Here is a 15,285-nt window from a genome sequence, read left to right on the forward strand (position 1 = left end):
AGAACTACCTCTGTTCCTGAACACAGGATCCCTCTACCTGCCTCACTTGCAGTCACACCCTGCTGACCCTAACCACTGACTGAACTTGAGGTACTTATTCTACTAGGTGTGACTGTCTCCTGAAACACAACACCCTCCATGCCAGGTTCCCAATGGAAAAAGGGAGGACTCCCAAGTAGAGACATTAGTCCTTGATCAAATAGTGCCCGGCAATTGTGTATCTTTAACAGCATAATCAACCAATCATTAACACAGCGGCCTGAATGGACAACATATTCAGTGGGTTGTCCCATGCAGTAGTCATTCATTTGAGAGTGGTATGTTGTTCCTAAGCATTCAGGTGGAGGGACAGTTTCAGATAACACACAGACACACACACAATCTGTCCACAAACATGAGGTTTTGAGAGTAAAGAAAGATCACAGAAAAACGGAGTTAATGATGTGACAAGGCAGGAATTGGTGTTATATTGGGGAATGGCAGGAGTGGAAGAATGATGGATATCATTGCTGATCTAGCTAAAAACGAATATACATCACAGTATAGATTTAACTATCTTAAGACATTTCACCTGTAATGAAAAAAAATTATTGAGTTATGCATAGATTTATTACTCTTACTACCAGGATTGCTCTGATGGAGAAAAGAAAACATGACAAAATTGCAAAAAAGCAGAACTTTGAATATTTTTCAAATTTAAAAACAATTCTTACCTATTACCATTGCAGCAATTGTTAACATCTCATTCACACAATCAAATTCACAGGATGCAAGAAGAGCTTTGGCAAGTTGAGGGTCCAGTGGGAATTCAGACATAATGATTCCAACTTCTGACAGGTTCCCATCATCATCCAGAGCAGCCAAATAATCTAGGTCCTCCAGTGCCTGCATCAGTGCCTCTGGGGCTGAGGAAAGATAGACAGATATTATTACTTTGTGCGGTTTTGTATTATTATGGGTGTCAAGTGGAGGTAATTCCAACTGGAAGGGGTCTCTCAAAACTGAAGCTGGTGGCTGCTGAGCATACAATTATACTCAAAGCCTGTTGCAAACGCACAAATCAAATCTTTCCCAGAACTGAATGCATAGTGCAACCATCCAACTGAAATTGTTGGGTTCCATATTTGTTATTCACTAATAGCACATAAGATTTGACAGAAAACTTAAAGGAATTTGATTTCTATGCTGATCATTAAGACCTTATAGTTTGTCTTGCTCAAACGATTTACATTTTCATAAAATCAGATGAGGCAAACCCGTTAGTCCTATTTCCCAATAGCCTTTTTTTCCCCCAAATATTTAGCAGCCTTTCTTTTTAAAGCTATTACAGATTCTGCTTCCACCAAACCATTCCATTTCCTAACAGCCTTGCATGTTAAATAATTCTTCTAGTCTTATTGCACTTTTGGTGAAGAGCTTAGTTTGATGTCTTTTAGTACCCGTTCCATTGCCTCAACATCTTTCCAAAACAGTATACAAGACATATCATTCCCTCAGTTCTCCAATGGGAGCGCATAACAGGAAACTACATTCCAGGTCATGGCTTTTCATCCATTTAAAATTAATGTTTACAAAATCATGGGCTAGAGGTGTGCTGTTTTCCAATATGTACTCCCAGCATCTGACAGATTAGGGTAGCAGGGTCATTGGCAAGCTCTTGGGACAGCTGTCCATGCCCTTTTGAGAGTCGCCCCAGGCCAAGGTAAGGGTCCCATGCGCAGCGTTATCAGCCATGGTCAACAGTGGAACAAGTGATTTTTCAGTGGTCATGCTAGAAATTCGAGGGACAACAGCTGCTTATAGGCGGACGATCTTTAGGAAAGAAAATTTGCGTTTAAGTAAGTGTGAGGAAACCACCATGTATTCTTTTCCTTGTCATATTGCTCATTGAAAGCAAATGGGAGGCTCCTACAGCAAATGAAGAGGAAAGTACAAGATCATGAGATGTGGAGAAAGGAGCAGGTCCTCTCAGAAGACCTGCCCTTAGGCAGGTCACTACTATACGTCTGACAAAGTCTATGTACAGCTGAGCTGATCCAATGGTTTGTATCATAGGGCGGGATTTTCCCCTCAGTACGGCAGTGGGCATGAAAAACAGCGTTTTAGCCATCGGCCACAATGGCAGGTTTTTGCGCCATATCGTCTGCTTCCTGCCACATTGATTATGCACACACGAGAAACATGTCAGATCACGGGACGGGCAACCTCTGATTCCTCACTTTGGGCGCCATATTTAATGGCACCCGTGCACAGCTTTTTTAATATCTGGAGCCCAGGACTGCTCCACGGAAAGACATGGCTCCCAAACGGAAGAAGCATTCTGCTCCGAAATTCAATGACACCCCACTGGAACGCCTGTTGGATGCAGTCGAGGCGTGCTGCAATGTCCTCTACCTGTGATGGCCGCAAGAGGTCCACCAACCTCATTACTCCAGCTTGTCTGTGGCAGCAGTGGTCAGTGCCAATGCAGCACAGAAGAGGTCAGCCAACCAGTGCAGAAAGAGGATGAATGATTTCATCTGTGCCACCACCTCATTATTTTCAACTCATACATTCACAAGTCCATCATGCATTCACTGGCATCTCTCACAACACCAGCTGAAGGACACACACAGCTTCATATCTCCATCTGGACTCATCTCCTCTGCAGATCACATCCTCATCCCATCCATGGCGCCATTCGCCACCTACACGTGCCAGGCACCCTTATCACCAGCCCTGGTATGCATATTGCTCACACTCCAACTGTCTCTATGCAGGACAAGCTCACACATAATTGCAGGGAGAGGTCCCAGACTGGTGGAATGCCAGAACTCAAGGTCCTCACTACCGTCGAGAACAGAGCCATCGAGCTGGTTGGGCAGGACGTGGACTGTGCCTGCGGTGACAGTAAGGTCGGCAGCGCACATCCACGTGAGGATCTTGCACCAGCTCATCCCCCAGACAACTATATTGTGAGTGCATTGTCCCATTTTAGAGTTGCCTACTCTGCATTAATTATCTTTACTTTCTTTCATAGGCACCTCTACCAAGTGCCTAAGGTCCCCAACCAGCCAGGCCCTTAGCTCCAGCCCCGTTGAAACCTCAGATGAGGAGTCTTTGAAGACCCGTCGCAGCGCCCACCCACATCCTCCAGCAGTGCAGAGACACAAAGTTCTTTGGGACTTAATTCTAGGGCAGCCTTGGGGTCACAATCTGGTGAGCACAACACACAAACTGGTTCACAGCAGGCAGAGGCAGAGACATCCAATATTGCCAGCACTCGGAGTATTGTTGGGGGCCAGGAATCTGCTGAGTCCTAGCCAGATGACGAGCCTCTGGACTAGGTCCTAAATTAGTTGGTGCAGCTGCAGCGACAATCATTGGAACATCAGGAAGGGATGTCAGCTGCATTCCTCAGATTGCAACGGACGATGGAGGAGTCCATCAGCCTTCAGTCTGATGTCACAGCACCGGCATACCAATGCATTGAAGTCAACACTGGTAGGATGGAGGCTGCCATGGAGACCTTGGTCCAGGACATTGAGTCAGGGTCTCTGGGGCACCCATATGGAAGAGGGCCAGCAGCTGGGTACCCCGGGGCCATCCACCCTGGTGGCTCCAGGACTGGCTGGCCAATCCCAATCCCCTCTTCCTGTGATTCCTATCACCTCCTCCAGCTCCACAGGTGAGGAGGGTGCACCTGCCCCACAGCAGAATACCCACAGCGGGCCGGGGCCCTCCAGAGGGTGTCCACCAAAGTTATCATAGACAACAGGGCACAGCAGTCAGCAGGTTGCCTCCATCTCCACTGCGGATGTCAGGGACGCACCCAGACATAGTGATAGGGTTATTTTTTATCCATTCATGGGATGTAGGCGTTGCTGAGTAGGCCAGCATTTAATGCCCATCCCTAATTGCTCATTTATTGCCCATTCCTTCTTCAGAGGGCATTTAAGAGTAAACCACATTGCTGTGGATCTGGAGTCACATGTAGGCCAGACTAGGTAAGGACAGCAGATTTCTTTCCCGAAAGGATATTAGTGAACCAGATGGGTTTTTACGACAATTGACAATGGATATCATTAGATTTTTTAAAATGCCAGATGGTTATTGAATTCAAATTTCACCATCTGCCATGGTGGGTTACCCTGGGTCTCTGAATTACCAGTCCAGTGACAATATCATTATGCCACAGCCTCAACTTAACTTAGAGGAGAGTTTAAAAAATTTAGGAGCACAATGGTGGCACGGGTGTTCACAACATGTATATAATATTCACAACTGCAAATAGAATCACACCCATTTCACAGCTCCTCTTGCGTATGCCTCCTTTTTATGATGACTTGTGCTGCTGTCAATCAGGTATGATACCATGGTCCCTCCCTCTAATTAGTGCAGATGTCGCTATCATGGGCCTCTCGTCTATGTAGTGTGCTTCCATATCACCACAATGTGTGCCGCTTTTGTACATCATTCTTGACATCAGTGATGCCTTGGCCTTAATGTTAAGTGTGCTTGTGGAAGTAACCTTGTTCACATGCTTTGTAGGGTAAAGTCACGTTTATTCTTGGCTATCTAAGATTGAGGCAGAGGTGTTCTCCAATCTCGTTCTGCATTCTTGAAAGTGGTGTACAAGGAGAGGTGTGTTAACATATGGAGAAGGGTCATATATCGTGCAACTCCATGTGCACTCTGTCTCTTAGCAGGGTTTTCATGCTCTTAGCCCATACTCAGAGCTTGCGTGTGCTCCTGTCTGCCAACTGCATTTCCAACTTTCTGAATGTAGAGCTGCTAAGCTCAGCAATAACTGGGAGCACCGTACAAGCTCAAGGTGCCAAAGCTCTGCCCCTCTCAGCCACATTATTGCCCTAGTGCTTGAACCTACAACCATGCGCGTTTCTCGCCCTCAAGTTGTCTGGCTTGCTGCCACAAGGCTCTCATCATAATGTTGGGATGCAGCGCTGTGCGTCCAATCACCTAAACACTTGCCGGGATGTGTGATGCTAATTGCAAATGGTGATTTTTGTCGGTCAATAGAACCTTTGAGCATGCTCTGGAAGCACACAGCATAGCTTTAGGCAATGTTGAGGGGGGTAATCGGATATGAGCGAGGGTGCACCGAAGCTGAAGTCTGCTCTTCATTAGCAACAATTTGTCACCACGAGGGCCTCATGGTGTCTAAGCATTTTGGAGTTCACAAAGGCCAGGGCTAGCTATGAGGACACAATGTGTGTCCTAAAGAAGCAGCATTTTTATCTCTGATACACAAGTGGTTGAATGTCATCATCCTCAGGTGGTCCATGTGTATAGTAAGGTGAGGATAAAAACAGGCCAGCATCCCTAACGGAGAGTGCTGGATGTTAATGTGATGGAGGATTGAGTTATCTCTGATTAAATGTACACCTGCGGAATGTCTTTAGCTACCTTGACCCAAGGGTCACCTATCAGTTTCACAGGTTACACAGAATGCGTTGTCCCATTGCTAGAGATGGATCTCCTTGAGGAGCTTTGTCAGATTGAAGGCATACAGCCACGAGCCCACTGAGTGGAATAACTCCTGGCTCTTGTAGGCTGCCACTGCGATTGGGATGCCGGAGAGACACTTAAAGGGGTAGCACCTTCTGATGTCTGATGCCAGGATTCCCTCCTCCAGTTAGCACCTCATCTCAGCAGGAACACATGCTCCTGAGGCTTCATCAACCTTCAGAGAATCATGACAATGTGAGCTTTGTGTGTAACTATTCACTATCATTTTGAAGTGCGTGGTTGAAATGAGAGGAATAGCAACGCTGCTGTTCCATGTTGGCCCATGGTGGAGGGCACTTGTTCAAGAGGGTACTCACTCCTCCTCGTGGAATCTGGTGGATATGAAGGCCTCATGCGCATGCATTCTGGCCTATGCTATGGCATCTTCCCCTGTAACCTCAGCTTCCTCAAACTCAATGCCCTCATCCCCTTCGATGTCCCCCTCATCAGAGGAGATGTGCAGCTCCTCTATGTTGGCTTCTAGCAAGTCCTTCCCCCAGGTTGTGCAGTGCGCACCAAGCTGCAATCATCCGTGAGACCTTCTGCAGAGCATACAGGAGCGCTCTGCCAGGTCTGTCCAGACATCGGAATGGCATCTTCAAGATGCCTATGCTGTGCTCCACCAATGTTCGGGTAGCAGCACGCGCTTTGTGGTACCTTCTATCTGCAGGATTCTGTGGCCACCTTATGGGTGCCATCAACCACGTCCTTGATGGGTACCCTTTGTCACTGATGAGCCAGCCCTGGATTGTGTGTGGTCCCTTGAAGATGTAAGGGATCTGCAATGTACTCAAGTTGTATGAGTCACGGATGCTTCCTTAGTATCTGGCTCAAACCTGTATGATAAGTTTCTTATAGTTGCAGACTAGCTATACACTGAGCGAGTGGTAGCCTTTCCTGTGTATGTATTGGAGTGCCTGCTGCCAGGAAGCTTTTATAGCCACATAAATGCAGTCGATGGCACCCTGCACTTGTGGGAATATGGAAATCTCAGCAAAACCCAGTGCTCTGGCGTCCTGACTTGCTTGATCTCTGTCCAAGTTGACGTAATTGTGGGCCTTGGCAAAAAGGGCGTCTGTGACCTCATGCATGCATTTGTGCATGGACGCTTGCACGATCTCTCACAGTCCCCAGTAGAGCCCTGAATGAGCCACTGGCTTAGAGGTTGAGTGCAGCCGTTACTTTCAGAGCCACTTGCAATAGATGCCCTCGCAGTCCACATGGCGCCAATTCCTGAAGAATGTGGCAAGTGGGAGTCACCAGATCCCTGGACACGCAGAGGCATTGGTGATACTGTCTATCGCTCATCTGCAGATAAAACATGAGAGTTCTGTACATCCTTGGTCTTGCGAGTTGCCTATGCACAACATTCCTGAGAGCCTCATCCTCTGCTTCCAGAGGGGGTCCTGCTGCACCTTGGTCTTGAGGGTTTGGCTCTTTTCTTTAGTGGGTTAGATGCCTCCATCGCAATCATCTTCTTTTTCTCACCTGCCTGTATGCGATTATGCAGGCAGCAATAAATCCAGGCTCCATCTTCCTGCTTGTCTCCTCTCTGTAGTATCACTGAGAAACAGACAAGAGTCAGCATTAGGCTCCAAAGGTCCTCTTTCTGTCAATGACTTGTCAGTGAACGTGAGTTCAAGGTCTTTGTTGCAGTGTCGGCAAGTATTCACCCCTGAAATGCTGGTCAGTGCAGGGTGTGCTTCAAGGTGCTCCCCCACCCAAACCCCTCCTTTACATGACTAGCTGATATGAGATTGCTTTGGCCAGGTGCTTGGATGTGCTTTCAGTCCAGGTGCTGAATCCTCATTCACTGCACTCTTTGGAATAACATGAGGGAAAATGCCCAGTCAGGAAATTAGATTATTTGAGGGGGTGCCTGAGGCTTCTCTTCTGTGAACCTGCCAGCGCTACGATTCTAACACACATCTGAAGCTTGTCCAGTCGCCCAGCTGTTCTGAAGTTTGTCATCGCTCTGGGAAATTTCCACACTACAAACAAGGGGTTAATACAAAGAGATCGATTAGTGCCACTTTGCGGATTAGTCTTGCATGAACATGAATCATTGTCTGCATTGTCACTGAAAGGCTCCCAACATGTCTCAGCTGTGCATCTCTCCTCATTTGGGAATGCAAAGTTCAGCTGAGTGCTCCTTTAATTGTGCCTCAGCTCCCCCATTGCATGAACTGCCCTCCGATCCACTCTAAGCCCTCACCAGCAGATTCTCTTTTTAATTTTATACTGTGCCATCACTGCAGATTGGAAGGTGGTACTGCTGAGCTCTCACTCCAAGGCCAGCCTGGACCCTCCCTGTGTGAACGTGGAAACCCCTCCCATTGTCCCGGAGGTGCCTAACGTTCAGGTTTCCCTCCATCCAAGACCTCTCAATTCTCCCCCCTGTATTCCTTGATCCCATCATGCTTGTGGTGGATATTCGTTTGTTAGCCCCTGAACATTTTGAGGTGGATGTGCCCATGTCCCGTGTAAACCTGACCGCTCCTCACCTTGAAGCCGCTTGCACAGTTAAACAAACACCACCCTCCCAGCCACACCTACGGATACTCCCACAATGCCTTTTCCCCATCTGTAGGCTGCAGGTGCCTCCTCTGACTGAGTGTACCATCTGCGGCCCAGTATGATGCCAGAAACTCCAGGGATGTTAAAACAATGCCCTGCGCACATCATGCTGGGTATGGCTGAGACTGGACTCCTGGGCTGGGACAAGGACAATCTTTGCAAGCTCAACTATGTAAACTGAAGCACTTCTTCACTCAGCGATCCTCCTATTCTGGCCACAAGTGGCTTATGTCATTCTGTAATATGCTCTCTCCCCATCCTGGCGCTGAGGATGTTAACCCCTCGCACCCTCCCTCTCGTCATGTATCTGAGGGGAACCTTTGCCCTGCAGCCCCTTCCCATGCTTTATGCCAATTTTCCCCCTTCCCCAATGGAGCCCTAACCCTTCAGCCCATTACAAGCCACTCCCACCTTACTGCTGGTCCGGTAGGTAGAGACTTGCCTGTGACAAACCCCTGAAAGCGATGTGGTGCTGCCTATGAAACCTGGCGCTGATTACCACGAGCGCTGCGCGATGCAAGGTGATCGAACCTTGAAGTCACGAGCGAAGTACAGGTCATCAGGTGCATGTCATTTGTGTAGCATTGTGAAACACATCTTTCTAATTGTATGGCAACGTGTCCTGGTGATCTAGCACGGGGCGGGGGGGGGGGGGGGGGGGGGGGGGGTGGGACTTGTTGCTGGCGAGCAGTCCTTATAATGAGGTACAAATTTATTGAAATGGCGTTCCCTACGTGCTGCGGCAGGAATTGTGGCCTGCAGTGCACAATCGCAAACTGGTTTCACGACGAAGTAAAACTGATTTCTGGCCTTTTCGCGATATCTTCTGCACCCGCCAGCTATGATGCCCACCATGGGCGGGAGCAGAAAATCCCAGCCATAAAATGTGAATATTGCTGAAAAGATAGACATTTTGGTGAAGCTTTTCTTCTTGCACTTACCAGGACCAGTGCAAGAATGCCAAATTTTAAACCATCACAACAAATTATACTACAGATGAAAAGGGTGCTGATTGATTGGCAAGTCAACTCTGATTGCTGAGGCACTGCCATGGAGAAAACAACAGGAAACTCTTGACTCCCCAAACTCCCTAATTCAAAAAGGCTCAAAGCTTTAACATATTCCTTTTGTTTATAGAGAATGGATTCTTGTGCATGAATTACGCTCGCTAGAAGAGATGTACAATGAGCCACGTTACGAACTTGAATGATTATCTTTAACTGGCTGTTAGTTAGCTATTAGCATACTCAGGATTGTTCAGTAAGTGCTGCCCAATTATGGAATCACATCTAACAGTAGACATTTAATCAGTAATTAGCAACAGCAATCACGGAGTGGTTACAGCACAGAATGAGGCTATTCAGTTCATCGTATCTGTGCTTGCCCTCTTAAGGAGCAATTCACCCAGTGCCACATCCCTGCCTTTTTCCCATAGCTCTGCAAATCTTTCCTTTTCTGGGAATGATTCAATTCCCTTTGAAAGTCTCAATTGAACTTGCCTCCACCAGACTCTCAGGCAACACATTCCAGATCTTCACCACTCACTGCATGAAAATTTTTTTCCTCATGTCTCCTTTGCTTCTTTTGCCTATTGCCTTGAATCTGTGCCCTCTGGTTCTCAATCTTTCTTGCAATGGGACCAGTTCCTTCCTATCTACTCTGTCCAGATTCCTCATGATTTTGAACACTCTATCAAATCTCCTCTCAAACTTCTCTTTTCCCAGAAGAACAATCCCAACTTCTCCAATCTTTCTATGTAACCTTGGAACCATTCTCATGAATCTTCTCTCTACCCTCTCTAATGCTTTCACATCCTTCCTGAAATGTACTGCCCAGAACTGGACACAATACTCCAGTTGATGCTGAACCAAGGTTTTATGCAGGTTTAACATAACTTCCCTGCATTTGTATTCTATATTCATATTGATAAAGCTCAGGATGCAGTATGCTTTAGAAACCATGCTCTTAACCTGTCCTGCCACCTTCAATGATTTATGCACATATACACCCAGGTCCCTCTGCTCCTGTACCCACTTTAGAGTTGTACCCTTTATTTTATATTATCTCTCCATGTTGTTCCTGCCAAAATAATTCACCTTATATTTTATTTCTCTGCATAAATTTTACTCTGTATTCTAAAATTCAGGTCATTTCTCTATATAAGAAAAAAGCAATATTCCTAGCATTGATCCTTGGGGAACACCATTGTTTACCACCCTCCAGTTTGAAAAACAGCCATCTATCATGACTCACTGCTTCCTGTCCTAAAGCCAATCTTTTATCTAACTGAACACTGGTCCTCCTATTCCATTCACCTCAATTTTGTTAACCAACCTTTTATGTGGTATTTCATCAGGTGCTTCGTTAAAATCTATATAGACAACACCCATCGCATTCCCTTCAACTTTCTCCATTATTTCATCAAAAAATTCAATTAGATTAGTCAAGCACTTTTACAAATCCTTGTTTGCTTTCCTTAATTAACTCACCCTCTCCAAGTGCCTGTTAACTTTTTCCTCCGATTAAGGATTCCAAAACCTCACCCACCACTGATGTTATACTGACTAGCCAGTAGTTATCTTCACATGTGGGGTATTTGGATTCAGAATCAGAATTGGAAGAATTCATCAATATCCTCAATAATCATCACCCTTCCATTAAACTTAAAGCCACACATATAGGGAAATAATTAATTTCCTGGACACCGCAGTATTTTAATTGGAACAAGAAAACAACAGGCCAGCAACAAAATATTTCTTTCAAAATAACTGACACACTTCGACACACAAAAAGCCATCAGCCTAAACATGCCTTCTGCAGCACTGGTTTGGCACAGATATTGATCCAGAATCGATTGCTGTTTGTGGAAGAGAGTTCCAAACTTCTACTTTGTGTGGAACTAGGGGTCACAGTCTCAGAAAATAGGGGTTAGCTATTTAGAATTGAGATGAAGAGAAATTTATTTGCTCAAAGGATTGTGGATATTTGGGCTTCTCTATGCTAGAAAGCCGTGGATGCTCAGTCACCGTGTATATTCAAGACTGAGATGAATAGATTCTTGCCGGAAAAACTCAGGTGCTCTGGTAGCATCTGTGAACAGAGAAGCAGTGTTAATGTTTCGAGTCCAACATGACTCTTCTTGTTTACCTGGCCCATCCAAGAATTCAGACTGTCCCATATCCGAAATATCAAGCCTATTCAGTAGAAGCACCAGGTGACTGAAACTTGTTTCAGACACTCAGACATAGGGGGAGGTGGTGGAGAAGTAGTAATATCACTGGACTAGTAAATCCAGAGGTAAAAGCAAAATACTGCGGATGCTGAAAATCTGAAATACAGAAAATGCTGGAAAAACTCAGCAGGTCTGACAGCATCTTGGAGAGAGAAACAGAGTTGACGTTTCAAGTCCATATGAGGATCACACTCCAGGTGTTCCGAAGGGTCACATTGGACTCGAAATGTTAACTCTGTTTCTCTTGCCACAAGTGTTGCCAGACCTGCTGAGTTTTACCAGCACTTTACTTTTATTTCAGATCTCCAGTATCCGTGGCATTTTACTTTTATATCAATAGATCCTTGTACACAAAGTGCAGAATTTTCCTGTTGGCATGTGGGGGCGGGCCCCGCACGTCCACACGTAAAATGATGCGCGATGACACTGGTGTCACTCCGGTGCAATCTTTGGGTCGGCGCATGAGCGCAACAGGCAGACAGGTAGGACACATTTGTATAAACCTCACCCACGGGTGGGATAAGAGGGCTCACGGGGGTCATGAGTGTGCTCTCTCAAGTATTGATTTTTCAAAGTTATTGAAACTTGCCTGTGGGATTTGCAATACTTCAAAACTCATACCAGCTGCTTTGTCTGGACTCTCAACCTTCAGGTCAGCACTTTGCAGTGAGGGGTCTTTTTTGGGGTCTGCAGGTTTCAGGACGCCTTCCCATAGCCTGGGAATGGGAGTTGAACTCTCCACTGGAGACACCTCCTCTGAGGAGGGAGGGCTAGAAGGGTGGAGACCAGGAGTCCACATTCAGCCTCCAGGGGAGCCACCTTTGGGAGGACAGTCACAGGCAAAAGGGGCGCAGGGCCAAGTGGTAGTCCAAGGCGGAAGGGGCTGCAGAATACACCACTATTCTGCTGCCAGGGTATACAGGCGGTGAAGCAGCTAACTCAATATGTCTGAGGTGCAGTGCCGAAGGAGACTTCGTCTCTCAAGGGAGACAGTCAACTCTATCTATCAGGTGGTTGGGCCTGATATCACCACTGTGTGGGTGGACACCCCATACCAGTGGCTCTAAAGGTCACAGCTGCCCTCAACTTCTATGCCCCTGGCTCCTTCCAGGGGTCGGTGGGTGATCTGTGTGGTGTCTCCCAACAGCTGTCCACACTTCTGTCAAGCAGGTCACAGACGCTCCATTTAGGTGCATCGACTATCATCCACTACCGCTGGGAACAGGCAAGCCAGGCACAGTGAGCCAGAAGCTTTGCGTCGATTGCTGGCTTCCCCCATGTCCAGGGTGCAATAGGCTGCACACATGTGGCCATCAAGGCGCCAGCAGGTGGTGTGCCTAAGATGCCTTATGTTTAAGCTTCCGGGTGCTACGTCTTGGTGCTGCCCCATTGCTGGGAGTGGCATCGGAGACAGCCTGCTGACTCTGCTGTCACGGTCACTGGGAGAGGGGCAGAGGAGCTGCCGCCCTCATCCGGAGCGCCCTGAGAGATGCCCGCAGAGACAACAGGCAGCGACTGCGCCGATGTGAGGTCGCTCTGGACCTCGCTGCTCACCATGGATGGTTGGGCACCGAGCTGGGAAACTTGGTGCCCACACCACCTCCCACACTGGCACTGACCAGTTGAGGTCAATGCCGATGTGAGGGCTTGCTGGTCAGAGCGCATCCCCAGGAAGCCCTGACAGGTCTCCTGGAGGAGACTCTCCACGAGAGTCGCCATTCTCTCCATGGAAGGTGCATGGCACTCGGACATGTGCCTCATTGCTTTGGCGATCGTCAGCATAGGCTCCTCCACCAAGGAGACCAAGCGAAGCACAGCCTCATGTATCTCCCCCAGATGCTCCCGCACACCCGGCCACATTTCCTGACCCTGCGGCATCGCAGGCGACGCCAGAGGCACATCACCAGGCACTGACTGAGCATGTGCCTGGTTCCCTGCAGTCCTCTGACTGTTGGCGCCATGGGCACTCTCTGTCTCTGCTAGCTCCTCCAGCGACTGTGAAGTGCCCTCACCACTGTGCCCCGGGAAACTAGCCGATGTTCTAACTCCCACCGAGGTGCTAGTATCTGCGCTGGTGCCTGCCTGGCAGAGATGGTGTGACACTGATGAAACTTCAGGTGTGAGGGGGGGCCTCTGCTGCTCCTCCTTCCGGCCCTACTCCGCTGATGCTGAAAGGAAGAACAAGGGCATTGGATCAGTTAACGTGGAGACAACGTTAAAGTGCATCCCTGTCCCCCAGATCATTATGCGCTCATCCTTCCATAAGCAATGGTCAAGCCATGTTTCGAAATTAAATCACTTAATATTCAGCACTGCTATGGCTGTTGGGAGAACAATGCTGACCTCACTGCTGGGCATACATACCTGGCCGTGGCACTCCAGCCTCACCGACACTAGTGGCCCTGGGCGCATGGCGCCTCTCCAAATCCAGGGCCTCCTGCTCAAAGCAGTTGAGAATGGCTAACTGCACCTGGCCACCGCCAGCCCTCTCACATTCTGCAGAATTATGAGCATTCTTCTCCTGAAAATGAGAGAAGAACATTGATTTCTGCAAATTGTACACGGACTCTCTTCGCACACGGCCCACCCCAACCAGGCTCCAGGCTGGGACATATCAGGGCTCCAGTGCCCCCTCACCCCGCTGCTGCCGAACACTCACACAAAGGTGCTAGGCCTGTTCCCCACACCCCCACCCCAGGCTACATGCTGCTTACATCACATTAGGCACCACACAGTATATCTTTTCATAGCAAGGAGGCGCAAGCATGTGGAGCGTAGAGGGCAGCAGATGGTTAGTTGCCATGCCACCTTGAAGCTCCCCTCCCAGCATGTCATCACCCTGACTTGGACATGTCCTGCAGTTCAAGCACAGCGCCTAGGTGCAGCTCCTCCAGGTTGCCCCCAAAACAGTCATGTGGATCTCAGTTTACCACATGCTGCGGGCGCAGAACCCATCTCTTCACCACCCTCTCAAGCTGACTTCAGCATGGGCAACATCTGCTCGCCCACCCAGCAAAGGACACATGCCGTCAATGATTCAATGCAGTCACTGCACTCAGACTTGGGGGGTGGGCAGGGGCAGCAGGGGGGAAAGCCGGCCTGATGGGTTAAGTGACCAATGCCAACATTGTCCTCACCCTTCCAGAGCGCGTTGAAGCACTTGCGACACTGAATCTAGGTGCGCCACACCATGTTGCGGGAGCTTAGCACCTACGCCACCTCCCCCAAGGCACGTTTCATCATGTGGGGAGGCCTCCTCCTCCCATCCTGGGGAACCAGCACCTCCCGCCATGCTGCCATCTCCTTGAGGAGGGCAGCAAGGCAGTCATCGGAAAAACGAAGGGCACACTGGCCCCCTGCCCTACCCTCCGGCCTGGCCTGCCCCGATGGCCAACCCTCCAGACTTGCATAACCTCCATTGCCCCTCTGCAGAGCCCTTCGGCCAGCCATTGTGAGCAGTCTTTCCAAGGCTGCCAGGCCTTCCTTTAAACAGGCTGCCGAGTTCCCACTGGACCCGGCGGGCTGAGCGCGCCCGCCGCTGCCCGCCCACTCCCGCTATGCATGGGAGTCGTGAAGTAGCTGGGCGGGCCTTAATTGGCCTGCCAGCACGGACCCGATTGCGAGCAGCGATCAGGTCCACACCTGCCCGCGCCCACTCCGCCATCCAGAAAATTCTGCCCAAAAGAATTAAGGAATATGGGACTACTGCAGGAAGGTACAGTTAAGGTAGAAGATCAGCTATGAATGTATTTAATGATGGAACAAGTTCAAAAGGCAAATTACCTACTCATGCTTCTATTTTTTATGTTCTAAAGAATTAAACTGTACAAAAAAAAGAGGGGAATTAATTTTGAGATGCACTTCTCTCCTAAGAAGTGCATTTCAATAATTATCTGTAACTAGTTTTTAACATAACTGGATATTCTATTTGGCTGTGTTCTAGGTCAACATGTGCATCATACAAACTG

The 15,285-nt window shown here is 48.3% G+C and overlaps 1 protein-coding gene across 2 annotated transcripts in view; it reads right to left on the reverse strand.

Annotated features, from left to right (window-relative positions):
• Window positions 1-15,285, reverse strand: part of dqx1 (DEAQ box RNA-dependent ATPase 1) — a 164,113-nt gene that overhangs the window by 20,241 nt on the left and 128,587 nt on the right. For both annotated transcript variants that reach the window (XM_078554678.1, XM_078554671.1), the window contains exon 8: window positions 714-905. In XM_078554678.1, the coding sequence (XP_078410804.1) occupies window positions 714-905 (192 nt within the window). The remainder of the gene's footprint in view (window positions 1-713; window positions 906-15,285) is intronic.

This window comes from Cetorhinus maximus, chromosome 1 (assembly GCF_964194155.1).
Source record: "Cetorhinus maximus chromosome 1, sCetMax3.hap1.1, whole genome shotgun sequence".
In the NCBI taxonomy this organism is placed as follows: domain Eukaryota; kingdom Metazoa; phylum Chordata; class Chondrichthyes; order Lamniformes; family Cetorhinidae; genus Cetorhinus; species Cetorhinus maximus.